The sequence below is a fragment of the Eulemur rufifrons genome, chromosome 7, assembly GCF_041146395.1.
Source record: "Eulemur rufifrons isolate Redbay chromosome 7, OSU_ERuf_1, whole genome shotgun sequence".
NCBI classification, from domain to species: domain Eukaryota; kingdom Metazoa; phylum Chordata; class Mammalia; order Primates; family Lemuridae; genus Eulemur; species Eulemur rufifrons.
In genome coordinates, this window is record NC_090989.1 from 715,759 (window position 1) to 742,208 (window position 26,450).

General features: G+C 57.2%; 2 protein-coding genes across 4 annotated transcripts in view; both read left to right on the forward strand.

The window, feature by feature from the left end:
* Nucleotides 1–14,863, forward strand: part of MCM3AP (minichromosome maintenance complex component 3 associated protein) — a 40,728-nt gene extending 25,865 nt beyond the window's left edge. Inside the window, exons 20-28 of the mRNA XM_069474876.1 lie at nucleotides 1,721–1,874; nucleotides 5,805–6,063; nucleotides 6,258–6,355; nucleotides 7,352–7,742; nucleotides 8,687–8,944; nucleotides 9,408–9,537; nucleotides 11,110–11,313; nucleotides 13,588–13,738; nucleotides 14,582–14,863. Of these exons, the coding sequence (XP_069330977.1) occupies nucleotides 1,721–1,874; nucleotides 5,805–6,063; nucleotides 6,258–6,355; nucleotides 7,352–7,742; nucleotides 8,687–8,944; nucleotides 9,408–9,537; nucleotides 11,110–11,313; nucleotides 13,588–13,738; nucleotides 14,582–14,740 (1,804 nt within the window). The 3' untranslated portion in view covers nucleotides 14,741–14,863. The remainder of the gene's footprint in view (nucleotides 1–1,720; nucleotides 1,875–5,804; nucleotides 6,064–6,257; nucleotides 6,356–7,351; nucleotides 7,743–8,686; nucleotides 8,945–9,407; nucleotides 9,538–11,109; nucleotides 11,314–13,587; nucleotides 13,739–14,581) is intronic.
* Nucleotides 14,864–19,557: 4,694 nt separating this feature from the next.
* Nucleotides 19,558–26,450, forward strand: part of LSS (lanosterol synthase) — a 29,571-nt gene continuing 22,678 nt past the window's right edge. For 2 of the 3 annotated variants that reach the window (XM_069474877.1, XM_069474878.1), the window contains exons 1-5: nucleotides 19,558–19,644; nucleotides 20,145–20,313; nucleotides 21,169–21,307; nucleotides 24,309–24,417; nucleotides 25,356–25,477. In XM_069474877.1, the coding sequence (XP_069330978.1) occupies nucleotides 19,631–19,644; nucleotides 20,145–20,313; nucleotides 21,169–21,307; nucleotides 24,309–24,417; nucleotides 25,356–25,477 (553 nt within the window). In that variant the 5' untranslated portion in view covers nucleotides 19,558–19,630. The remainder of the gene's footprint in view (nucleotides 19,645–20,144; nucleotides 20,314–21,168; nucleotides 21,308–24,308; nucleotides 24,418–25,355; nucleotides 25,478–26,450) is intronic. The other variant, XM_069474879.1, reaches the window with a different exon arrangement.

Here is a 26,450-nt window from a genome sequence, read left to right on the forward strand (position 1 = left end):
ACATTATACTATTAAAGTAACTACAGGACATATTACTTTTTTTTTTTTTAATAACTTTGAAATGTAATTCATATAATACAAACTTTTCCCATTTAAAGTGTTCATTTCAGTGATTTTTAGTTATATTCACAGGGTTTTATGACCATTCCCACATCTAACTCCAGAACAGATTTCCACTTACAGAGAACACCGTGTTCGTTCGCAGCCTCCCCTTCTCCCTGCCCAGCCCCGACGGCCGCTGGCGTGCTCCTGTCTCTGCGGGTTTCTCCACCTTGCAGAAGTGGAGTCCTGCAGGGCGTCGTCTGTGTGACTGGCAAACCCCCTTAACGTCACGTTTTCTAGGCTCATCCATGTGGAAGCATGTGCTAGTGCTGCATTCCTTCTTTGTGTGGCTGAACGCTCCACTGTGTGAATGTGCCGTACGTCATTTATCTGTTGGTCAGTTGGGCACGTGGGTTGTTTCCACTTGGGGACCCTTATGAGCAAGGCTGCTGTGAGCATTCATTTATAAATGCTGCGTCAACATACGGGTGTGACTCTCTCGGTTGCATGCCTAGGAGTGTGTGGTAACGCAGCGTTTTAAGTCTTTGAGGAATTGTCAAATTATTTTCTGCAGGGGCTGCACCTTTTTATATCCTACCAGCAATATATGAGGGTTCCAAGTTCTCTGAACACGGTGCTCTTTTTTTTTTTTTTTTTTTTTTTAAGAGATCGGTTCTTGGTCTAGACCTTGGTTGCCCAGGCTGGAGTGCAGTGGCATCATCGTAGCTCACTGCACTTGAACTCCTGGGCTCATGTGGTCCTCCCACCTCAGCCTCCCTAGCAGAAGGACTATAGGTGCATTCCACCACGCCTGGCAGAACATATTATTTTTTAATTAAAAAAATCTTTTTTTTTTTTTGAGATGGCGTCTTACTCTCTCACCCAGGCTGGGAGTGCAGTGGTGTGTTGATACCTCACTTTTACCTCAACCCCCTGGGTTTAAGTGATCCTCCTACCTCATCCTCCTGAGTAGCTGGAACTATAGGCACGTGCCACCACGAGCGGCTGATTTTTCTATTTTTTCTAGTGATGGGGTCTCGATATGTTGCTCAGGATGGTCTTGAACTCTTGGCTCAAGTGATCCTCCCCCCTCAGCCTCCCAAAGTGCTGAGATTACAGGTGTGAGCCACTGCACCCGGCCAGAACACGTTTAAGCGGTTACTATTGGAACACATGCAGCCTAAGGAAAAAGAAAGAAAGTCATGAAGTTTATCTCATAGGACAGCTGAGCAAAGAGAGTTGTGGCATTTTAGAAGTATTTAAATGGTGATACATTTCTTAAAACAGCTGTCTTCTGATTTACTAAGTTCAGTTCATGTGTCACTTAAGAATGCTTAAGGTCTCAGGCATGAGAAATTTGATTCTGTAAAACATGTACTTCAAACTGTAGGGACATTTTCAGTTGCTCAAAATCTTTTCTGAGTACTGCAGAGTCCTAAGTCACATTAGAATGAGCCAGTTCCACAGTGTCCTCTTCTCTTACCCCAGTAAGTAGCCCTGTGGCGCTCCTAGCTCCGTTTGAAAATGACAGCCTGTTCTGCCAGGTCAGCTTCAAGATAAGATTTGGTGTCTGTGGACCTGGATCTGTGTGATATTTCTCTGTTATTTTTTTCCTGGAAATCTTTATAGTTCAAATTCAGAATTAGATTCCTCATGTATTATTTTCTTTTATCTACAGAATTCTAGCAAATTGGTTAAAAGTCAAGTTCATGGGAGATGATGGCTTGGCAGGTGACACGTGTAGCGATGCTGGCGGGATTCAGACACTTGCACTTTTCAACACGCTCAGCGGCAGAGGGGGTCAGGCGATTTCTGTGAACGTGTGTATAAAGGTGAGTGACAGTCTCTCTGTGTTTTCACTTCTGTAATTTCATTATTTTCCCTCACTCCCAGGCATCGTTGGAATCCCATAAATACTCTTTGTTCTCTGAAGTGGTTTTGAAAGACCGGGAGGCTCAGAAGCAAGTGTCGTGTCTGGTGTGACGGGCCAGGCTGGGTTCAGCAGAGCAGGGGCCGTGGCCGTCACAGACCTCTTTGAGAACCTGGTGAGAACGCGGAACCGTCCTGAATAGTTCACGGGTGCACTTAGGATGTTTTGTACGTAATTTAGAAGCCTTGGCCTCCGTGGGCCCCTGGTAGTTACCTCGGGGGGTGAGAGACACAGAGTGTTGCCCAGGAATGCCTGACAGCGGTGTCAAACCAGCTTCCCGACTCGTCAGGTTTTACCAGGAAAACAACTTTTTAATCCGGTGCGGTTTTCACGAAGCCGGATCCCAGCTAGTGTGTAGGTTCAGTGTCGGGCATTTCAGTGTCGCTGTTTTGTTTTACGTTCACGTTGTCCTCAGTTCTTTGTTGAAGCTCTAAGTTTTACTCTTTATAGGTGTTCCCACGATACTGAGCTTAGCTGGCTCCCAGGGAAGACTGTGTTTAATGAGACTCTATTTCCTCATTAGATGCAAACCTGCATAAATGGGTTCTAGGTTTCAGCCTCTGCGTTCAGAAGTGAAACCAGACAAACCCTGTTTTGTACATGTGGATGGTGCAGGGCAGAGTGCGGGCTTCGGCAGGGAGCGCACCCGGCGTCTGTGGCCTGGGCGAGGACCTGACGGTGCCTCTGCGGCGCCCTGGGAGGTCACGGGGCTGCGTGCCTGGAGGGAGGCCGGCCTGGCCGCCGTCTGCCCTGAGCTGTGGCCCCGTGGCCGCCGTGGCCCCGAGCCCTGCCTCCAGCAGTGCCTTCCCGGCACCCCGGTCGTCCACGTGAGGTGTTGCAGTTTGTGTCCCCTTTGTCCTTAGAAGTTTTTCAAATCATAGTTTGTTTATGGGGTTTTGTTTCTTTCATTTTTCGATACTGTCATCACAGTTCCCAGAGGTAACACACATACAAAACCTTAAGGCGGCACAAAGGTGATCGGAGCCACTGTGCTCTCGAGTTCCCGGGCCACGGTGACTTCTCGGCGCACATTGGTCCCTTTTCTCCTGTGGTTATGAAGTCACACTTCACCTACCGGAAGTTAGTTTGTTGTTCCTCTTGCCGTTAGTTTTAAGATTTGTAGCAAAAGTAACACTTGTGTGTAGTTAAAAAGTCAGATGGCTGCACGGACGGGGGCTGAGAGCCGCCACCTGCCCCTCGGGGCTGGGTTTCTGCCGTGTTTCCAGACCACACCTATTCATCCGGTCTGGCTGTTCTCTGCCGCACCCCGTGAAAATAAGCATGTTAGTTACCTGTTGCTACGTAACGGTTACCCCCAATATAGCCGATTACCATAACACTCACCTGTGCTCTCACGGGTTCTGCGGGTCAGAGTCCCGCTGGGCCTTCGCCAGTTCTCTGGCTCAGGCTTCCCACGAGTAGGAACTAAAGTGCTGGCTCGGCTGCGGCCAGCGGCTGCCCCAGGTCCTGCCACGCGGCCTCCACACGGCAGCGGTCAGCAGCCTGTGCGAGAAGGTGGGCCCAGGTGGAAGTCAGAGTCTCTGTGACCTGATCTTGGAAGTGACGTCCTGTCACTGTTGCTGGATTCTGGCTTCTAGAAGCGAGTCACTAGGCCCAGCCCGCAGGGCAGGGGTCACGGGTCACACCAGGACCCACACAGCACCGCACACCCGGTGAGGAGCGGGCTCTGCTGCATGGTGCCACTCAGCCTGCCGGCTCCCGTGGCAGCTACACCGGCGCTCTGTATCCCCTCGGGGGGACTGGAGCCTTTTTTTTTTTTTCAGTGACAAGGTCTCGCTCTGTCCCCCAGGCCGGAGTGCAGTGATGCAGTCATAGCTCGCTGCAGCCGCCCAGAACAGCCACCGCGCCCAGCCTGTTTTGAGGGTTCTGTGCCCTTCACCTCAGAGCCTGCACTGTTCTTTTCATGACCACATTTCTTTACTTTTTAAGCAAGAAATATTTGCTGTATCTTTTCACTTACAGAATTTTCTGTGTGCTCTTTAATTTTTACCAGATGGGCCACATATATCTCAGTAGAGTTTTCCAGATGTTCTTTTCCTTCACCTGGTCCGTCCACGTCTCCTCTCTCCCGAGCCCTCCTCCGAGCAGACACACCATCTTGTCTGGGTTGGTGGCTGCCGCTGGGCGCTCCGTCCAAGTAGCACGTGCCTTAGAGGCAGGGTTTGAGCAGGGTCCCTGCTCCCCCGCCTGCTCTGTGACTCAGTGACACCTACGTAGGAGTGCCCTTCCTTAGTATCCCTGTTTTACTCAGAGAAGTTAAAATAGATTGCCCAGGGCCGTGCAGCTTCCATGCCACCGGGTGGTGGCGACGTGTTTGCACCTGCAGAGCCCGTGAAACGCTGCCCGACAGGTGCCACGTGCCCCCTGGCATGGCCTTGCCAGCAGCATTTTCCCCTTGGTTTAGTCCTTGTGTGATGCTGCATGTCTTCTGGTTGCTTCCGAAGGAAGGATGCCTGGGAGGGGAATTTTCTGAGTCCTTTTCTTTCTGCAAATGCATTCATTTTATTCTCACATTTGCTTCATAATTTAGCCAGCTTTGTAAAATTATAGGTAGAGAAGTATTTTCCTTCCAGTTTTGGTCCACTTCATCTGGTGTCCACTGTGGCTGTTGAGATGAGGATATTTCTGCTCCTTGCCGTGTGGCCTGGTTTTGATGCTCCTGGCACTGGGCTTCCCTCGCGCATCGCCCGGGCTTGGCGGGCTCCTTCCAGGGGCAGGCTCTGGGCTCACTTCCGGGACGTGTGTCTCTGGCACCCGCCTCCCTTCCCTTTGTCCTGTTGGCTCACAAGCGCCTGGGAGCCGGAGCTCGTCAGTCAGCCCAAGCTGCTCACCTCCTCCGTCCTGCCCTCAGTCTCGTCTCCCACGCTGTGTTCCGGGAGATCGCCTTGACTTCATTTTTCAAATGTCCTACGGAGTTTTCATTCCAACTATCATTTCCTCCTCTTGTCCTTATTTTGACTTTTTCAATAGCATCTTGATACTATTTTTGGATTTGTCCTCTTACCTTTCTGAGGGAATTAGGGTTTTCTTGGCCTACATTTTTTTGTGTTCTATGCAGTCTCTGTTTCCTCTGGGTTTCTTTTGCTCTGTTATTCTAGTTTCTCTCTTTCATGTTGGAGGCTGTCCTGGGACTTGTTAGCCAAGGCTGTCCGTGCATGAGTGAGGCCCTAAAAGGCCGGTGGAGAAGCCCTGTGTTTGGGGTGGGGTGGAAGGCCACTGAGTGGCAGGCCAGCCTTCTGGGGACACATTTGGGTTCCTGAATGTCTGGATCTGGCTCTGTTCCCTGGACTGTTGGGTGTTTCTGGAAAGGGCTTGTCCCATCTCCTCCCTGGGGCAGCTGGTGGCAGTCCCCGCCCTGCGCCTGAGGACTCCTTGCAGCTGATCCTCTCAGGACTGTGCTCAGACGCCACCCGCAGGTGGGTGGAGGCTTTCGGGGCTTCACAGGCTCCGTTGGCCCTGCTCCTTCATGCCAGTCTGTGGCCGCTAGGTGTGGCTTCCTCTGCTTCTCTGACCCAGGGATGGGTCCCGTCTGCTCGCTGCTTCCTAGAAATGTGTCCCCATCCTTGCCTGCTGCTGGCTTGCATCTCCGTCATGGGCCTTAACTGCTGTTACGCCTGTGCTCAAACACAGCGGTCGCTGGGGGCTGAGTTAGTGTTGACCGGTTGTTTCTGGCACTGATTCATGGTCACCCAGAGGGAGGGCTGGCCCAGCTGTGTCCTTGGAGGCCGTCCAGCCGCACTAGCTCTGGGCGGGCCGTTCGCTGCTGGCCTGTGTGCCGGTGTGTGCATCCTGACGGTCCGTGCTGTTGCAGGTGGCCCATGGCGCCCTCAGTGACGGCGCCCTTGATGCAGTGGAGACGCAGAAGGACCTCCTGGGAGCCAGCGGGCTTGTGCTGCTGCTGCCCCCCAGAATGAAGAGCGAGGACGTGGCGGAGGAGGACGTGTACTGGCTGTCGGCCCTGCTGCAGCTCAAGCAGCTCCTGCAGGCCAAGCCCTTCCAGCCCGCGCTTCCGCTGGTGGTTCTGGTGCCCGGCCCGGGAGGGGACGCCGTCGAGAAGGACGTAGAGGATGGTTTGTGACAAAAGTCTCACTCATGCACTAGTGGTGTTTAATAAGGGGTAGAGCCCGGGGTTGGGTATCACCGGGCCAGGAACCCCCATGGTGACGGTCAGCTGCGGGGTGGGTGGGGTTGGCACAGTGAGACGCCTCAGCACACGTATAACCCAGAGTAAACACGCGTGACCTTCCTCTGTTCCTCTTAAAAGGTCTGATGCTGCAGGATTTGGTTTCAGCTAAGCTGATTTCAGATTACACTGTTATTGAGATCCCTGATTCTGTTCTTGATCTACAAGGTACCACTAAGGTAAGGTTTCGTCATTTTTAAAGGCCCATCAAGGTATTTTGGTTTTTTTCCCCCTTTGTTCTATCTTGAATTTAGTGTATATCAGTGTCTATAAATTTTTTTTTTTTTAAGAGATGGGGTCTTGCCATGTTGTCCAGGCTGCGGTGCCAAGGCTGTTCACAGGCGAGATCACAGCTCACTTCAGCCTCCAGCTCCTGGCTCACGTGATCCTCCTGCCTCAGCCTCCCGAGTAGCTGGGACTACAGGCGTCCACCACGCCCTGTAGCGATTTTAATTTTATGTTTTACACAGATAACTTTATAAAAATATAAGCAGAAATCAAAAGATAAAATTTGCCCATAGTACTGTTATCTACAAATTAAATTATTCATGTACTTTTTTTTAGTGTTTTTGTTTTTATGAATTTAAAATATGACCATTCATGTCTTATATCTGAAGGTATAGAAAAAAATACAAATTATTTTTCTAGGGCAATTGAACTTGGAATATATGAAGAAATAATGTTATCTGAGATTTCCTTAAGAAAGGAAGTCTGTGCTGACAATTGCGCGTAGGGAAAGAGGTGCCAGGAGCTAAAATAAAAGTAACCACTGGGAGAAAGATAGCTGCGGGCGACAGCATCCCGGCAGGTAGTGGAGCTGTTAGTTCCCGAGAGGGAGAAGACACGGCTTCCCTTTCTGTGCACGCTGAGGGCCACGTGCAGGACTGGCTTCCCGAGGGCCTGGGCCCTTCCCGGGCTGGGCCTGCCGGCCACGGTCCTCAGGGCTGGGCGGGACCTGGGGCTCCTCTCCAGCGCCCCTGGTGGGCGGGTCTGCAGGCCCCGCCACAGAGCGGGCTCCTCCTGCCGTGGCTGAGCTTGGGTGCTCTGGTGGCACCTGCCACAGGCAGCCCTTGGGGGTCCCCTGGCCCTAGGAGGAGTGCCGAGACCTTCGGAACGCTGCTTCTGAGAAACTGCGACTCCTCCAGTCAGGTCTCTTCCCCCATCTTTGCTCTCAGGTTTCGCAGGCGGTCCAGTGGCTGGTCTCCCGCTGCCCCCGTGCCCTCGACCTTTGCTGCCAGACCCTCATTCAGTACGTCGAAGATGGAGTTGGCCGTGAGTTCAGCGGCCGGTTTTTCCATGACAGAAGAGAGAGGCGTCTGGGTGGCCTGGCCGCGCAGGAGCCGGGCGCCGTCATCGAGCTGTTCAACAGTGTGCTGCAGTTCCTGGCGTCTGTGGTGTCCTCCGAGCAGCTGTGTGACCTCTCCTGGCCCGTCACCGAGTTTGCCGAGGCAGGGGGCAGCCGGCTGCTTCCCCACCTGCACTGGAACACGCCTGAGCACCTGGCCTGGCTGAAGCAGGCCGTGCTCGGGTTCCAGCTTCCGCAGATGGACCTTCCGCCCCCGGCGGGTGCGTGCCTGTGCTGGAGAGGAGCGGAGGGTGGGGCTGGTTCCGGCACGGGTGTGTGCTCGCGTGTCCACTCCCCCGCACACCTGCCCTTCCCCGACCGCGCTGTGCTCGCTGCACCCACCTCGGTTCCCAGGTCAGAGGGGCCTTGCCCACCAGCAGAGTGGTCCCGGAGGGTCTGCTCCGTGCCGGTAGGAAGCCCAACCCCGAATCCTGCCTGCCAGGCTGGGTCCCTGTGTTCAGACTAGATGGGCTTCGGTCAGAGCTGGTGACCACGTGGTCCTGTCACCGAGCTGCTTATGGCTGGGGCCACGGCACCCAGCGCTGACTTGAGGCCGGGTTCTTTGTCAGAGAAGCCCGTGGCCTGCAGCTCTGGCTGTACCTGGGTGAGGCTCTCGGGTGGTTTTGACACAGACTTGACAGGTCACCTGGGCTGGCTTGAGCCCAGCGCAGCGTGGAACTGCTCCTTCCGAGAACGGTTAGGAGGGAGTGAGCTCAGGGCCTTGGCACAGACGCTGCCCTTTGGGCCTCAGGCGCCCGTCTGCGTGGGTTTCAGCAGGTCTGACCGATGCTCATTGAAGGAGCCCAAGGGAAGCAGCTAGAGCCCTCTGTGCCCTTGGCCAGGTTGAGGCCCTAGAGGAGCTAAGAGCCCTTTTACCTGACTCACCTGGCTGCGGAGAGTCCAGGCCCCTGGATGCAGCCACAGGCTGGCCAGTCGGGGTCCAGGTGGACCTTTGCTGCGGACCCGCCAGGTGACTGTCACGTCCCCCGCCTGGACCCTGGGCATGAGCTGCCCTTTCCCCCGACAGCTCCTATGTTTAGATTTGAAAGCAGATTTCTCAACTACACAGTTGTCTTCTAAGAAAATACAGAGTTAAGAACATTTCCGTGTAGATTTTCATGTGTCCTTTGCCAAAGCCGTGACCGACGAGGCACTCTCTCCCCAGCGCCCTGGCCGCCCGTGTGCTCCATGGTCGTGCAGTACGCCGCGCAGGTCCCCAGCTCGCCCCAGACGCGGCCCGTCCTGCAGTCCCAGGTGGAGAACCTGCTCCGGAGGACCTACCGCCGGTGGAAGAGCAGGAACCCCTCCCCAGACCCGGGGGCAGGGCCCGCGGTCACCGAGATCCCGTGGGACGCTGTCGTCGCCTTGTGCATCAACCACAAGCTGAGAGACTGGACGCCCCCCCGGCTGCCCGTCACATCAGGTGGGCCGCGCTTAGCCGGGGGCCAGCTCCTCCTGCCGGGTTCCGTGTTAGCAAAGAAAGGTGTTCACTGGCTGAACCCCCGTCCCCGTCCCCACCCGTCCCTGCTCAGGGTCTCCTTCTTTAAGCTAGTGACTTCCGGCTGACCGAGAAATGGGGGGACTCGCTCAGGAGGCTCCAGTGCAGCCTGAACACACCTCCCTGGAGGAGCCCCCGGGCGGGTGCTCAGTTAGGTTCCGTGGTTCTGAGTGGTCGTCACTGCCCTGCCAGTCTGGACGGAGCCTGTCCCCACCTTGAGCACCACAGGGACACTCACAGGGTATTCGACTCAAGCATGGAAGTCATGTACTTCTCTGACTTTTAATTAATCAGAAAGGCTTATTCTTCAATCAGTGACTTTAAGCAAATGTCAAGTGGTTATCTGCTGCTTGTGTGATATTCTTTTTGTTTTCATATTGTTTTTCAGAGGCACTGAGTGAAGATGGTCAGATATGTGTATATTTTTTTAAAAATGATTTGAAGAAGTACAATGTTCCTTTGTCGTGGGAACAAGCCAGGATGCAGACGCAGAAGGAGCTACAGCTGAGCCAGGGACGGTGCGATCCGTGTTCAGTGTGTGTCTCTGTTGCCTGTTACACTGTGCCGTTCCCTTCCTGTGCAGAGTCCAGTCCACTGCGGGACGATCGCAACAAACCCTCAAGGAACAGACCACTCCCGTGTGGTAGAAACTGTTCCAGGGCAGAGACACGTCATACACGTCTCACTCCACTGGTCAGATGAAGCTGACCTGACCCCGTGGCTCCCTGGGAGAGTGCGGCGCCATCGCATCCCCCACACCGGGCTCAGAAATACCCAGGAAGTGTCAGCACACGCAGTCGTGAGGCCCTGGGATACCCACACGCAGGCTTTCTCCCGGGGCAAACACTACCGACAGTAGAAATCTAGTGGTATAATTTGCTGCCTTAATAGAAAAATACGTGATCATGTCAGTAGGTGTGAAATACATTTCTTAGAATGTATGTGCACTCCGGATAAAATTTCTTATCAAGCTTGGGCAAAAAAATTACTTAACTCCGCAAGACTGCCTACCATAAAAATACTAAAAAAGAAAAAAAATCATGCTTCTTGGTAGAATATGAGAAAGGGTGAAGTCGGAACCAGCCTCGGTCCTGTTCAGTGTTGTCCTGGAAGCCGGGGCCATGCGGGGCCGTGGGGGGACAGCCAGATGCCAAGAGGAAGGAGAAGCGTCATTTCCAGGCAGCACAGTTGTCAGCTCAAGGAGCCCAGCCCCGAGAGCCAGAGTTCAGCGAGATGACCGGGCAGACTGACCCGTGACGTGTGCCAAGTTCTCACGCAAACGGCAGCCCCGACACGTGGCCGTGCGCTGACAAGGCTCTCGGGGTCCGAGGGCACAGGCCTTGTCAACTTCAGCTCTCTGGGAAGTCAGGGCCTTTCTGATCAAAACCCAAAAGGATTTCTTCCCTTTGTATGGACAAATTAATTCTAAAATTCATCAGGATAAGAAAATGTGTAGCAGTAGACGAGAAAATTCTAAATAAAAATAGCAAGGCCCGATAACAAGCCATAGAGTAAAGCCACAGTCGTAAAGCCAGGCGGTGGTGCAGGAGTAGATGGCGGGTCTGCACATAAAGTCCCAAAGTGGAACACACGTGGCAAGTGTCAGCTTAGTGGAGAAAGGACAGCTTGTGTGTGTAGGAAACTGTCAGATGCGCTCCCTCCCACATTTGCAAACATTACTGCCAGAGGAATTCAAGAGTTAAATATAAACAATAAGGTCCTTGCCAGTATTAGGGGAAAATGGAGAGTCTGTTTGTAACCCTGGGACGGGAAGAAAGACCGAGTGGAGAGGCTGCAAGAGCCCCGCTGCTTCCTGAGAGCGGAAGCTTCTGGTAGAAACAGTCTCCCCATGCTGTGGCGATGGGGTCACCTTCCCTCTGCGCCCTGCTCCCCGCTGGAGAGAAGCACAGAGGCAGGCGTGGGGCTGCCAGGTGTACACTCCGTCCCAGGAGGGCACGGGTCTGGGGCTCGTGTGTGTGTGTGTGTGTGTGTGTGTACGTGTGTACCCATGGTTGCATGCACGCGTGCGGCTGCAGGAACCCTTCCTCCCTCTCTCCTGACCGTGAGCATTCCCAATCATGTACTTGCAGTTTGGGGATAAAGCCTTTCCATCCTCCGGCGAACAGTTTTCCTGCTCCGTTGCTTCACGTGCACAAGGGGAGGAGGAGCATCGAGCGCGGCCGAGAGCGGAGTGTCCCCAGCGCGGAGGACCTGCTGCGACGCGCGTCTGCCGAGGAGCTCCTGGCGCAGTGTCTGTCCAGCAGCCTCCTGCTGGAGAAGGAGGAGAACCGGAGGTGAGGGCGGGGAGGACGGGAGGAGAGTGCTCCCTGCTCCCGCGTCAGGCGGGGCAGGGTGGGCAGCCTCAAGGGCGGCAGTGACGTGTGTTAGGAGAGGCACGTAGGTGTGAGTTCCCTAGATAGTATGTTTTTAACCGTTTATTATTTGAAGTCAGTTTCATTTCTTATTATGGAAAGTCAGTGTTCAGTTTTCTAGTGGGAAATGCGGGTGGCTGAGTGTTCTCAGAGGATGGCGCGCGGAACAGCATGGCCGGCCGCCAGCGCCCTGCCCTTGAGAGCCTGAGGCGTCAGTGTGTCCCACACGCACACGCGGGAGGGCCAGGAGCTGCACGGCTGTCGCCTCATGGCCTTGTTTACAGTTTATTGAGAAACAGAACCAGGCAGAAGGAAGGCCGTGTCCACAGGTCCTCCTCCTGCCCAGCCACAGCCCCCGCATTCCCAGCCTGTCCCCTCCCTGTCTCCTTGTGTTGCTGGGGGGGGTCCATCCAGCTCTTAGCGGAGTCAGCCCTTCCCTTGGGCTGGGAGCTCACCTCTGACCCTCGAGGGGGACACGGGTCCCGTGAGTCCCTCCCTGGCATCACCCCTCTCCCCACTGCATTGTGCCCGTCAGCCCACAGACACGGAAACGTGCTGGCGTTTCTCCCTACTCGAGCTCGCTTCCCTCCAGCCACCACCCCCGCTTCTGCTCTTAACAGCAGGGCTCCTCAGGAACGGGCGCGACACTTCTCTGCCCTCTCTCCCAGCCTCCTGCAGCCTGCGTGGCCAGCAGGTCCACGTCCAACTCCCGATTTCCCCCACCGGCTTCTCCTCCTTGCTGCCCAGGCCAAGGGCCTCAGAGTCGTCCACCGGCAAATCCTCCAGGCTCTGTCGAAATGTTCTCAGAATTGGACCATCTGTTATGCCTTCCTGGCCACCATCCGGCTCGTGCCACCCTCGCCTGCCTTCCGGGTTACTGCCGTGGGCTGTGGCCTAGCGCGCGAGCCTGTGGGCACTTCTGAGGTGTCACGGGGAGGTCACGCCACTCCTTTGCTCGCAGCCTTTCAGTGGCTTCCTCTTCCACCCGGAGTCCAGGGCAGACTGTAGAGGGTGGGCAGGGCCTTGTGTGATCTGCCCCCCACATCCTCTCTGACCTCAGCCCACAGGCCTGAGTTTGCCGTTCCCTTTGCCTCTCCGGGTGCTCACGCTCCGGCATCCCGCGGCTGACCTCATGCGCTCCGGCTCTGCGGTTACCCCCCCCCCACTTCCTGTGCCTGCCTCTCCCACCCTGGGCTGTCTCCCTGTGAGGTCCTTGTCTGCCCCCCTCACTGAAGTACGAGATGCTTGTTGGGCCTTGTCTGCTGTCAGTGCTGTACCACGTTCCTGGAATGAGGCCTGGCGCTGGGTGGGGCTTGATAACACGTGTTGGAAGAGGGAATGGATGTGTCTTAATTTCTAAAAGTAGATCTACCTAGGTCTGTATAATTCAAGTGGTTTTGGATGAGATTGTTTTCCTTGAAAAGACAAGTATATGAAGTAGACAGCTTTGGAGCGTGTTAGGTGGCAGTGGGATATTATTCTGAGTTAATTTCAAATTATAAGCAGTGATACAGACACTTGGGAAATTTGTCAAGAGATAAAAATGAATTATAGGCTGGGTGCGGTGGCTCACGCCTGTAATCCTAGCACTCTGGGAGACCGAGGCGGGAGGATGGCTCAAGGTCAGGAGTTCAAGACCAGCCTGAGCAAGAGCGAAACCCTGTCTCTACTAAAACCAGAAAGAAATGATTTGGACAGCTAAAAATATATATAGAAAAAAAATTAGCTGGGCATGGTGGTGCACGCCTGTAGTCCCAGCTACTCGGGAGGCTGAGGCAGGAGGATCGCTTTAGCCCAGGAGTTTGAGGTTGCTGTGAGCTAGGCTGACACCACGGCACTCTAGCCCGGACAACAGAGCGAGACTCTGTCTCAAAAAAAAAAAAGAAAAAAAAGAATGAATTTAAGATACCTAAAACCAAAATAAATCAAATAGACAAAGTAAGCCAAATAAGGCAATTAGAAGTATTAGAAGTAATGTTAAGTAATGCATACATATAGTTGTTTTTGGATTAATGCCACCTTTCTTATTAAATATGATTTGGGTTTATAAATTAAAGGGACCATGTTAAATTTTTAAAAAGCACCTTTCTGCTTCCCAGTTGATGGCATAACTTAGTTCTGTCCTTAGTAAAATGGAAAGTATGTGCAGAGAAAAGTGAAACGAGTTTCTGAGCGTGTGGCCACGTGTGGTTTCAGGTGGGAAGATCAGCTTCAGCAGTGGCTGTCTGAGGACTCCAGGGCACACACGGACTCAGCTTCCCGCCCCCTCTACCTTCCTCAGACGCTAGTGTCTCTGCCGCAGGCCGTGGGGCCTGTGATCAAAGCGTCCACAGCTGCCAGCCCACAGGTGAGAAGAGGGTGGACACTGGCATTTATGCTAGAACTGAAGACTGAGAGGACGGCGGGGAAAGGAACTCATGTTATGATGACCAGTCGGTTATGAGCGTAAACTAGATCTTTCCGTAAACTCACTGTGACGGAGACCCAGTTAACTCCCAGTGTCTGCGTGTGCGGCAAGTGGTGAATGGAATTGAGACTTGCCCGAGGCCTGGGACTGTGCTGACGTGTGGTAAGGACTGGCCGGACTGGCAGGTGATGACAGTGGCTTCTGTTTGTACAGCACAAACTTCTAGGCCTTGGTGTCACGCAGGCGTCCCTTCTGGGACTGACTTTCCTCAGGGGAATGAGTGAGGAAGGTAAGGGCCTCGCCGGCAGCGTCCGGCTGCTCAGCAGCAGTTGCTTCTCGTTTCTCACTGGCCCCAGGGCCCATGGTCTTTCTACTCACGTCCCTCCTTTAGTGGTTAAGGGAACAAACCCAGGGATTTAATCACCGATGTGCTGTGGGACCGGCTCTGGGAAGCCCGTCAGCAGGGAGAAGAGCAGACCGTCCACGCCGGCATTAATGATGCTGCATAAAAGTGGAAACAAATGAAACGTCCAAGGGAGGAGTCCGATTACACAGCTGCAGCACATTCGTGTGATGGAATAGTTCACAGCCCTGGACAGTGACGTTCTGTAGAAATGATGCTGGAAATTGTCCCTGCAGAGCATGCACAGAAGCAGGCCCCGAGTGTTGTTGCGTGGGCTGGAGGCGGCTGGACGGGCGTGGCGGGGAGCCCGGCAGGTCGCACTGCAGCATCTAACACGGCCAGGTTGGTCCTCACAGTCGATTTCTTTTTTATTCAAACAGAATGAAAAGGCCAGGGGACAGCTGCAGCTGACGGAGGCAACAGGCACGTCTCTGACCGAGCGGCTGAAGCACCTGGAAAGGCTGATCCAGAGTTCGAGGGAAGAGGAAGTGGCCTCCGAGCTCCATCTCTCTACGCTGCTGGACATGGTGGACATTTAGCAGCTGACCTGAGAGGAGGGGTCTCTCCGGAAACTTCTGCTTTTACTCAAAATAATGTTATTCTCAGATGCTTCATGCACTGTTGGAAATGTGATTATTAATCATGCAAATAAACCATTTAAATGTCCATTGAGGCCTTTCCCAGTTCAGAATGAAAAGCTTTACCGTGTGACACCTTCAGTATTCTCATTTGTCTTCATGTTGCAGACTGTCACTCACCAGCACGTGCTCTGAGGGAGTTTGCAGCTTACGTTTTCGTGTGTAACAGGTGGTTCATCCTCTTAGTAGGGCTGGGCATGGCAGTGCACGCGCCTGTAGTCCCAGCTACTCGGGAGGCTGAGGCAGGAGGATCACTTGAGCTCAGGCATTTGAGGCTACAGTGAGCTACCACCGTGCCACCGCACTCCCACCTGGGTGAGGGTGAGACCCTGTCTCTAAAAAAAAAAAAAAAAAAAAAACTCTTTCTGTACATGGCTCAAATTTGTCCCCTCTCCCCACACCAAGTGCCAGCAAGCTCAGGCTCACACCATTGATGTCACCTGGACGCCTGTAGCACCCACCACGGGATTCCTGCCTCATCTTGCTGAACTCCCCCACGAGCCAGTTTTAAAATAAAATGTGACCAGGTCACTTCTCTGCTGATCTTCACCGCCTGGTTCCTACAGCACTCAGAGTAAGGCAGCAAGGGTCTCCGAGGCGTGACCCCGCTGGCCTGTCCCCTTGTGGGGCCTCTAGACTTTGTCCACTTCGTTATGCTGTCCCAGCTGCACCCCTGCATCCAGTTCTCTCCTCCACCCCACCCCTCCGTCCTTCCCTGCTACCAATTCAGGCACACGTGTCCACGCTCATGCTCGAAGGAGGCATCAACAGACATGGGGATGTTGAGTGTGGCTGAGAAAACAGAAGCGCTAAGAAGAACCTCCTTATCTCACCTCTACCAAATCCACCAGCCAGTCCCTGCTTCCCCAAACACACACAACTCAGGGATTTCTTCAGTGATTAACTTCATATTTATCAATAAAGAAAAATAATGCTATTTCTTAATCTTGATTTTTGACGTCCCACAATGGAGGAGTTAGCTCTTACAGTCTTGCCTGCAAGGTGCATCGCCCACACACACCTACACTTCCTCTCCTGCCTTCTCCCTGGCAGTTCAACAGCATGTTAGCTGAAACCTGCACTGTTTCTGTTCGCCGTTGAGCCCTGTGTTGGTTTATGATTACATTTCTTTTGGGAACAACTTTAGGTTTTTCCTGGAGTTGATACTTGCCTTGGTTTTTCACTTGCTTGGTTTTCTGTGTTCCTGTCCTCTCTGCCCTGATTCCTGCTCTGCGTGTTTCTACGTGGAGGGACACCTTGCCAGAAAACACCCCCTTTCTCTCCCCGGGAAGTGGAGTGCCTCACTGGGCTGGTGAACCGGGGGGACAGACAGGGTCAGGTGCACTCAGGCTCCTCGGGGGGCCCTTTCTGGCGCCTGTGGGCTGACAGGCATCTCGTTGGTGCTGGGAGGGGAAGTGCTTGGGGAGGCAGCTCTGTGGCCCAGAGGCCGGAGGTGTGTCTGATTCGGGGTGGGGCGGTAGCCATCCCTTCACTTGCAGATGTCAGGCTTGTCCTCCCAAGTAGCTTTGTATTTGTGACAAGGTGGATATTTTGATATCTGTACTGTCTTCACACGTTTCTGAACTGGGCTAGGAAGAGGTGAGTATCCTTGGTTGACCCCATCATTCCATTAGGGGGAGGGTGTATGTGGGTGTTTTTTCCTTTTGTCCACTCTCCTAGTCCCCCGCCACCTGCCCAGACTGCTGCAGGTCACGGCCCTTCAGGGCCAGGCGTGGGGCAGAATTTGAGGGCTGGGTGCAGTTGACAGCAGGGCTCTGCGTGCCGACGCGGACGTGCTGGGCCTCTGGGTTCACCATGGGCCTTCGGACCGGGATGTCCTCTCCAGAGCGCAGCCACGTCTCCTCCGCCAGATGCTCTCAGCTCTCCCCCCGGCCGACAGCCACTCTGCTCCCCACCCCTGCCACACCCCAGCTGTCCCCCAAGCGCTCTGCCTCCATCTGCAGCCAAGGACCCTCAACTTCAGCTTCTCCTGGGGACCCGAGAGTGCCCTCTCCCTCCCCTGGGCGGGGCCCTTGGCACCGCGGTCCTGGGCTCACCCCTTTATCTCAGCACCTCCTGCCGCAGGCGGGCGGGTCCTGCCCTCTCAGCCCATCTTCCTCTCCATCGGCTTCCTTCTCACCTGGACGGAGCCCTCCTCTAGCCGCCCTGTGAGCTCGCGCAGCTGTGTCTATTTCTGCTTCTCGGCGGCCACCTGCACCTGCGTGTGGCCCAGCTTCCCCGAGTCCCGCTCAGAGCTCCCGCCCACGCCCCACATCAGCCGCCCCTCCAGCCCCGCTTCCGGGACCCCACTTCCGCCCGGACCCTCAGCCCGGTGCAGCCCCTCCCCCCACACCCTCCCGCCCCCTCTCCACACACTGCAGCCCCCCCACACACCCTCCCGCCCCCTCTCCACACACTGCAGCCCCCCACACACCCTCCCGCCCCCTCTCCACACACTGCAGCCCCCCACACAGCCTCCCGCCCCCTCACACCCTCCCGCCCCCTCTCCACACACTGCAGCCTCCCTCTCCACACACCCTCCCGCCCCCCTCTGCACACACTGCAGCCCCCTCTCCACACACCCTCCCGCCCCCTCTCCACACACTGCAGCCCCCCTCTCCACACACCCTCCCGCCCCCTCTCCCCACACCCTCCCGCCCCCTCTCCACACACTGCAGCCCCCCACACACCCTCCCGCCCCCCTCTCCACACACTGCAGCCCCCCACACACCCTCCCGCCCCCTCTCCCCACACCCTCCCGCCCCCTCTCCACACACTGCAGCCCCCCACTCCACACACCCTCCCGCCCCCCTCTCCACACACCCTCCCGCCCCCTCTCCCCACACTGTAGCCCCCCACACACCCTCCCGCCCCCCTCTCCCCACACCCTCCCGCCCCCTCTCCACACACTGCAGCCCCCCACACACCCTCCCGCCCCCTCTCCACACACTGCAGCCCCCCACACACCCTCCCGCCCCCTCTCCACACACTGCAGCCCCCCACACACCCTCCCGCCCCCCTCTCCACACACTGCAGCCCCCCACACACCCTCCCGCCCCCTCTCCCCACACCCTCCCGCCCCCTCTCCACACACTGCAGCCCCCCACTCCACACACCCTCCCGCCCCCCTCTCCACACACCCTCCCGCCCCCTCTCCCCACACTGTAGCCCCCCACACACCCTCCCGCCCCCCTCTCCCCACACCCTCCCGCCCCCTCTCCACACACTGCAGCCCCCCACACACCCTCCCGCCCCCCTCTCCACACACTGCAGCCCCCCTCTCCCCACACCCTCCCGCCCCCTCTCCACACACTGCAGCCCCCCACACACCCTCCCGCCCCTCTCCCCACACCCTCCCGCCCCCTCTCCACACACTGCAGCCCCCCACACACCCTCCTGCCCCCTCTCCACACCCTCCCGCCCCCTCTCCACACACTGCAGCCCCCCACACACCCTCCTGCCCCCTCTCCACACCCTCCCGCCCCCCTCTCCACACACCCTCCCGCCCCCTCTCCCCACACTGTAGCCCCCCCACACACCCTCCCGCCCCCCTCTCCCCACACCCTCCCGCCCCCCTCTCCACACACTGCAGCCCCCCACACACCCTCCCGCCCCCCTCTCTCCACACCCTCCCGCTCCCTCTCCACACACTGCAGCCCCCACACACCCTCCCGCCCCCTCTCCACACACCCTCCCGCCCCCCTCTCCACACACTGCAGCCCCCTCTCCCCACACCCTCCCGCCCCCCTCTCCCCACACCCTCCCGCCCCCTCTCCACACACTGTAGCCCCCCACACACCCTCCCGCCCCCCTCTCCCCACACCCTCCCGCCCCCTCTCCACACACTGCAGCCCCCCACACACCCTCCCGCCCCCCTCTCCCCACACCCTCCCGCCCCCTCTCCACACACTGTAGCCCCCCACACACCCTCCCGCCCCCCTCTCCCCACACCCTCCCGCCCCCCTCTCCCCACACCCTCCCGCCCCCTCTCCACACACTGCAGCCCCCCTCTCCACACACCCTCCCGCCCCCTCTCCCCACACCCTCCCGCCCCCTCTCCCCACACCCTCCCGCCCCCTCTCCACACACTGCAGCCCCCCACACACCCTCCCGCCCCCCTCTCCCCACACCCTCCCGCCCCCTCTCCACACACTGCAGCCCCCCACACACACCCTCCCGCCCCCTCTCCACACACTGCAGCCCCCTCAGCCGCCACTGCCCCTCCCTCCGTCTCCGCTGCCGCCCTGGCCTCCCGCGCGCTCGTCCCTGCACCGCCTTTGCCCTCCGCCCCCTCTGCTCGAGTCTTTCTCCCCGGGTCGCCCTTCCTGCGGGCCTTCGGCGGGACCCTCCTCACAGGTCCCTCACGCGCCCCTCAGCGCCCTGCGCACAACCTCGCGACCCAGGCCCTCCCCCGCAGCCCCGCCCCCTGAGGGGGCCCTCCCCGAAGCCCGTCCCCCTGCAGCCCCCCCGCTCCCTGTAGCCCCTCCCCGGTAGCCCGGTCCATGAAGTCCCGCCTCTCCGTGCAGGTCCCTCCCCCTCCTGCAGCTGCCTGCCTCGGGCCCCGCCCCTCAGCTCCGCCCCCCGCTTCGTGGGGCGCCGCGCACTTCTCCAATGCAGCAGCGGAGCGCGTCCTGGTCTCGCCCTTGCAGCGTTCTGATTGGCTGTACGAGCATCGGTCCACCTAGGCCTGCGCGTGGGCCGAGAGGCGCGCCTGCGAAGTGCGGCAGGCCGGGTGAGCGCTGGTGGTAGGTCTGGGAGGCTCCGGCTCGCGCGGAGTGGAGCGCAGCTGACATGACGGAGGGCACGTGAGTTCCCGCGGCCCGGGACCTCCGGACGGCGTGCTGGGTGGTCGGTCATGGGTGCTGAGGGGAGCGGCGGCCGGGAAGGCACCTGAGAGGCGGGGCGGGCGGGGATCGGGGGCCGGGTGGAGTTTCGGGTCGGGGGTCGGGGCCGAGGTCGGGGCGCAGGGAGGGGCGGGGGCCGGGGTGGAGGTCGGGACCACTGTCGGACTAGGGGCCGGGGCTGAGGTCGGGGTCAGTTCTGGGCCGGAGTGGAGGCGAGGGGCGTGGTTGGGGGCGTGGTCGGGGTGGGGGTCCAGGCCAGGGTCCGGGCCTCGTCGGGCCCGGGACCCGTGGGCAGGCGGAGGCCGGGACCGTGGGGAGCCGGAGGCCGCTGCGGCCGGGGGCGGGTGCTGCGACTGCCACGCACGTCCGCGCGGGCTGAGGCCGAGGAGGACCGGCTGGCCAGGGCAGGAGGTGAGGGAGCAGCGGGCCGACCTGGTGACCAGCAGCCCGACGGCTCTCAGGTGTCTGCGTCGCAGAGGGGGACCCTATAAAACGGAGCCGGCTACCGACCTCAGCCGCTGGCGACTCAGCAATGAGAGGGGCAGGCAGGCGTGGACTTACTTTCAGGAAGAGGAAGACCCTGGCCGAGAACAGACTGGCCTGGAAGCCCACTCCTTGGGGCTGGACACTGTAAGTGGCTTGACTCTGCTTGTCATTGCTTAACACACAGTGTCTGGGAAGTGACAGGAAACCTGGCAGAAACACCGCGCACCAGTAGGGAGCCTTGAAAGTTAGTTGTGAAGAGCGTTGTTTTATTGTTAAAAAAAGGTTTGTGTAATGTGTAGACATGACACGTGTCACCAAGGCTGGTTCCCACGGGAGTTGAGTTAGGGTGTGACTTGAACAAGCCCCTTTGCCTCAATCCAATCCTCACTAAGCCTGGCGTAAGAAACTTCTCATTTTGTTCTTGTTTTTAGCACTTTATTTTGAGATAATCTTAGACTTACGGAAGAGTTGCAAAGGTAGTTGTGATTTTGTGTTTGTTTACAAAAGAGGATTTTTGATCCGGTTTTTTGTTGTGTGCATTCTTGTGAGAAATTCAGCTAGTCAGAGAGTGTGCAGGGTAGACAGGGCCTCCCTGCCCAGCCCTGGCCACCAGTCACTGGCACAGCCCCTCCCTGGGAGCAGCGGCGCCGTCCCTCGGGCCCTGCTGGAGAGAGAGTGGCCGGAGTCCCGGGCCCCGGTGGGCATCGGTGCCCCCACCCCACCCTCTGTCGGCGCCTGGTTTGAGACATCTTGGAGAAGTTGCAAAGAACTTTGCAAATTGGTGACTGGAAAATAAAACCAAGAGAACATGCAACTGCCCTTTTACTTTGCCGAGGTGTGATGCTGTCATCAAAGAGTTTCAGACTTTTGATCGAAACAGCTGAAAGGTTTAAAGTATTCATGATTTAGACTCACTCTTTTGAGTTGGGCTGTGAGTGAGGAGGGCTCCTCCACTGGGCAACAGGCCCCCTCAGCTCTCATTTTTTTCTCTCTTCACAGAAGAATTACTTTAAGGACTTGCCCAAAGCCCACACGGCCCATGAGGGTGCTCTGAACGGGATGACGTTTTACGTGGGGCTGCAGGCTGAGGACGGGCACTGGGCGGGTGATTATGGTGGCCCGCTTTTCCTCCTGCCAGGTAGGAACCCACTGCTCCGGCCACCCTGGGTCACCCCTGGGAGCCTGGCCTGGTCTAGGCTCTTGGTGGAGCAGGTATGAACACAGGCGCTCATGTAGAACAGGGCTGGTGAGGGCTGCCATGTGTCCCAGCCGTCTTGCTGTTGGTGCTGGCAGATGGGAGTGAGGATGTCACTGTCCCTGTGTGGTGTGGGGTGATCAGGGAAGCAAGGGGGCTCTGGGGCTCCGCTGGCTGGGTAGAATGGCACTCCAGGTGCAGCGGCCGTAGGTGGGCAGGGTGGTGGGTGGGAGCCCATGTCCGCTCTGAACCCACCCTGAGTGGAGCTCCTGGAGGGGCAGCAGGGGCATAGCAGTTGGACCCCCTGGTACTGAACTGGTTTGGCTGGACAAGACTGTTAGGCGCCCTGGGAATGTTTCTCTGCAGAAACAGCCTTGTCACATGGGAGATCCTGCCTGTGAATTTACGCAGCAGGACCCTTTCCCTATGGCTTGTGACCGTGGTGCTTCAGTGACCGGAGTTCTCTGTGCAAAAGGGTTCGTTTCTGTGGTAACTCTTACGGATACCTGTATTTTCTTTTACCTACGTTGTCTTAATAATTATAACTTTGTAGTAGATTTAAAGTTCTTATATTTTTTTGTTGCTTTTCTTTTTAAAACATTTCTTGTGTCTATCCATTTATACACCTGGATTGCCTCTGTCCTGACTCTGTCCAGTCCCAAAGCCTGTGGGGACTTTGGGGAGAGTTACATCAGGCCTGTGTGTTAGTTTGGGAAGAGTTGGCCTTTGATGCCAGAAACAGTTCCATGGTGGTTACTGCAAGCCACGCCCTGCTCGAGGCCTGTGCATCTTTTGGTCCTTCTTAGAACAAGCTACATCTGACACATGAGGAAGCTGGAACACGTTTATTCCAGGTCACACGGCCCTGGGATGCCAGCCGGCGTCCGTCTCTGTGCCCCCTTGCCATCTGCACCGTACAGCATCGCGTCTTGCTGTCCTGGGACTTGAGGGCAAGTCAAGGGGCTCTTTCTTCCCTTGGTCCCACCCGGGACCCCTTTGAGACTGTTCCCAGGATTGTAGAGATCATCCAACATCTCCACCAGTGTCACGGCGCAACAAAGAACGCTCCAGACCACAATCTCAGGCCGAAGGAGGAGGAGACACTCTTTTCGTTTCAGAGAGCTCCAAACCTCTGTATTTATTGCAGAGAAAGGCATGCAAGGTCAAAGGAAAGGTCATACAGAGAGAATATTTAGAAAGAACATACAGATAAAAATCTCTGGTGCCAGTAAACGCATTATTCTGAAGAAATCTGGTTAGTGACATGCAACATATCCACATTTATCTTGGGAGACTCAGCCTCCCTTGGCCTCTGACGTCTCATCTGCAACCTGGGGATTAGCGACAGGCTCGGACATCCTGCGCAGGGCAGGTGCACAGTGGGTGCCTGATCACTGCGGCTGCTGTGTTGTTTGCTGCTTGCTGTGGTGGCCCTGGACTCAGCCTGCTGGGGTCCTCCCCGGGCAGCCTGTGGGTTGGGACTTCTCCCCTTTCTAGACTCTGGACAGACTGTCTTTCTTGGGTTGACTTTGTCGTTCTGGGTGCTGTGCCAGTGTTCTTCCATGGCCGGCAGAGATTTGACTGGTCCTTCTTTTTCCTTTATTTATTTATTTATTGGTTGGTTTTTGTTTTTTTTTTCTGAGACAGAGTCTCACTCTGTCACCCAGGCTAGAGTGCTGTGGCATCAGCCTAGCTCACAGCAACCTCCAACTCCTGGGCTCAAGTGATCCTCCTGCCTCAGCCTCCCCAGTAGCTGGGACTACAGGCTCTTGACACCATGCCCGGTTAATTTTTTTGTTTCAATTTTTCATTGTCTGGATTATTTTTTCTATTTTTAGTAGAGACAAGGTCTCACTCTTGCTCAGGCTGGTCTTGAACTCCTGAGCTTAAGTGATCCTCCTGACCCGGCCTCCCAGAGTGCTGGGATTACAGGCCTGAGCCACCGCACCCAGCCTTTTCCTTTAATTTGGAAAATGCTCCTAGAGTCTGTGATCCTGTGTAGACGGCTCCCATCGGGCGTGGCCAAGTGGCATTGGTGGTGCTGACTGGGGTCTGACCCCCCCCAGCCCCACCATTTACTGGCTGTGCCTCAATTTCCTTGCCTGTAAAATGGGGAAGATGCTGGCTCTGACCGGCCTGCACACGTTTCCCTGTCTCAACAACGTCGTAACTGTTACAGAAGAGACGGGCTTGTTTTGGGGTGGCTGTTTCTCAGGAACCTGTGTGAACTCCGAGTCCGTCCACCCTTCCTCCGGGACGTGTCTGTGTGTTTTGTCCCCCAGGGCTTCCAGTGCCTCTGAGCCAGAGTTAGGCATTTGTCCTATGGTGCGTGTGGCCGGGTCCACCCCAAGACCCGTCCTGTGGCAGGTGCCGTGGGCACGTGGCTGATGGAGCCAAGCGTGGGGATGGAGGTGGGGGTGGGGGTGGAGCGTAGCCCAGGAGGACCAGGCCGGGAACAGAAGGTTCTTTGTGGATCATACTTACTGTCTTCTGCCTTGCCCTGACATTTGCAGCGTGGCACAGCCCCATCCACGCTGACCCATCTGGTGTTTCTTTCCCAGCAGGTGTTAAGTGAGACTAGCAGTCTCCCCTCGTGGAGGGCCCACTGCTCTAAGACGCGGGTCCCTTTGGACCTTCAGGGGCTTGGGGAGGCCTTCCCGAGGTGCCCACAGTGTCATGGGGCTGGGCGTGGCAGGGTGGGCTGCGGAGGCCCCAGGCGGGGAGTGTCACCTGTGCTGCTGGCGCTCCCTCTGGCCCTGCTCCCAGCGTCCCTGATCGTCCCTGATCGCAGCCCAGGAGGGATGGCCTCCCAGGTGTTCGTTTCCATGGGAAGGAAGGAGACTGGAGTTGCTCCCTGTCAGGGTGGGGTCCCTGGGAGGAGAGGGACCTGGGCTCAGCAGTAATGACCACCTGCCTGCAGCAAGGACGCTTCCCTGCCACACAGGCCTCCTGATCACCTGCCACGTGGCGCGCATCCCGTTGCCAGCCGGATACAGAGACGAGATCGTGCGGTACCTGCGGTCGGTGCAGCTACCTGACGGCGGCTGGGGCCTGTGAGTGTGCCTGACCCCGTGTCACTGCACATGTACACGTGTGTGTGTTCCCGTGTAGGAGATGCTTGGGTTTCCAGGCAGCTGTCGCGGGGTTGGGGGAGACTGCAGCTGTGGGCCTGGGGTGGGTGGGTAGGTGGGCAGGAGGGGCAGAAGCTGCCAGCCTCAGCTTCACGCTTTGTGTTGTAAATGGGTTTTGTGGCCGCTTGGGAGACCTTTGAGACCCACATGTGAAAACTGTCATCCTGTTACCGCTGAGGCAGGAGAAGTTGCTGTCGGCTCCGGCTCCAGCTGGCAGCCCTGCCCAGGTCTCAAGGAGAGCTGCTTCCTGCAGTGCGGCTCTGGCTTTGGCGCAGTGGCCTGGCCCGGGGGTCTGCTCTCGCGGTGCTGATTCGGGAGTGGGAAGTGCGACAGGGGTGGCGTGACCTGTCCGGGCAGGTTGGGAACTGCCCAGCTGCCCTGGGAGGTGCAGGGGCCCCCGCTGGAGAGCCCTGCTCAGTGCTGTCTCGGTGTCGGTCAGCGCCAGGTGTTTCCGCATTCTGACTTTTCTTTTTTCCTTTATTTTGGAGACAGGGTCTCACTCTGTCGCTCTTGGCTAGAGTGTTGTGGTGTGATCATAGCTCACGTCAACCTCGTACTCTGGGCTCAAGCCATCCTCCTGCCTCAGCCTCCCAAGTAGCTGGGACAACAGGTGCACGCCACTGTGCCGGGCTGATTTTTTTTCCCATTTTTAGTAGAGACGGGGTCTCGCTCTTGCTCGGGCCGGTCCTGAACTCCTGAGCTCAAGTGATCCTCCTGCCCTGACCTCCCAGAGTGCTGGGATTACGGGCGTGAGCCACCGCGCCCGGTCGCATTCTTACTTTGCTAAGGAAGGTCACTGGAAGGCTTGCCGTATTTCTCAGAAGGGCAGGCGCCGTTTTCTCGCTGGTTCTCTCCTGTAGGCACATCGAGGACAAGTCCACGGTGTTTGGGACGGCGCTCAACTACGTGTCTCTCAGAATTCTGGGCGTCGGGCCTGATGATCCTGACCTGGTCCGAGCTCGGAACATTCTCCACAGGAAAGGTACGCCCCGCGCCGGCCCTGTGCCGCGAGCAGACGAGGAGCGGAGATGCACCTCTAGGCGGACGCTGGGTGAGCCGCGCCCAGGGACTGCGTCAGTCAGCGCAGGAGCAGGAGGAAGCTGCTCAACCTACCAGTGGTTTTTTCAAAAGCAAATTAAGACAACCAGAGAATTCTGTTTGTTTCCTGAACTGGCCAAGGCTTAAAAGCACGGCGAGCAGCAGGCACAGGGCTCGCCGTCCGTGCCCTGGGTGGGCCCCCTCCCCCGGGCTGCGGGCTCTGAGGGCCGTCGCTGCCCGGGAAGGCGCCACAGCTCCCGAGAGCAGCGCCCGGTTCTGGCCGCCCTGGCAGAGCCTGCTCTTGCCCTCTGCCCTTCCTGGGCCCCCCGCACCCCGGCCCACGGGGACCTCCCGTCTGTTCCTCAAAGCCCCTTCCTTCCTTGGAGCTCTTCACGGCTGCTCCCTTGCCCTGGGGGCGTCCTCAGGGACCTCTTGGTGACCTGCCAGGCTGGGCGAAGTGTCCTGTTGCGCATTCTCTCGAGACTGGGCTCTTCCTTCATGAGTGTGTCCGTGTTGCAGTCAGTTCACTGCCGGCCTCTGGTGTGGGTGGTGCCGGGTCCCCACCGCACTCCTGGCGCCTGCCCAGTGCAGGGACACGTGTGGGCCGCACTTCTCCTGGGAGCTTCCAGTCTTTGTTGACTTTTGCACCCCGAGTTTGGGGCGGGGCCTCGGGAAGCGTGTGCAAGACGGTGTTGCTGTCGCTGTGCCTGAGACTGACCAGGTGCTGCTGGAGGTGGCTCCGGCGTGGGGCCAGAGTGCCGGAGCCCTTTTGGAGCCTGGGGCCTGTCACCACCCGTGCAGGACCTGTCTGCCCAGTGGGGTGACAGACGGGGCAGATTAGACTGAGCCCCAGGAGGGAGAGGCCCAAGCAGGCACTCTGACTTCCCGCATCACTCTCTCCAGGCGTGTGTGGACAC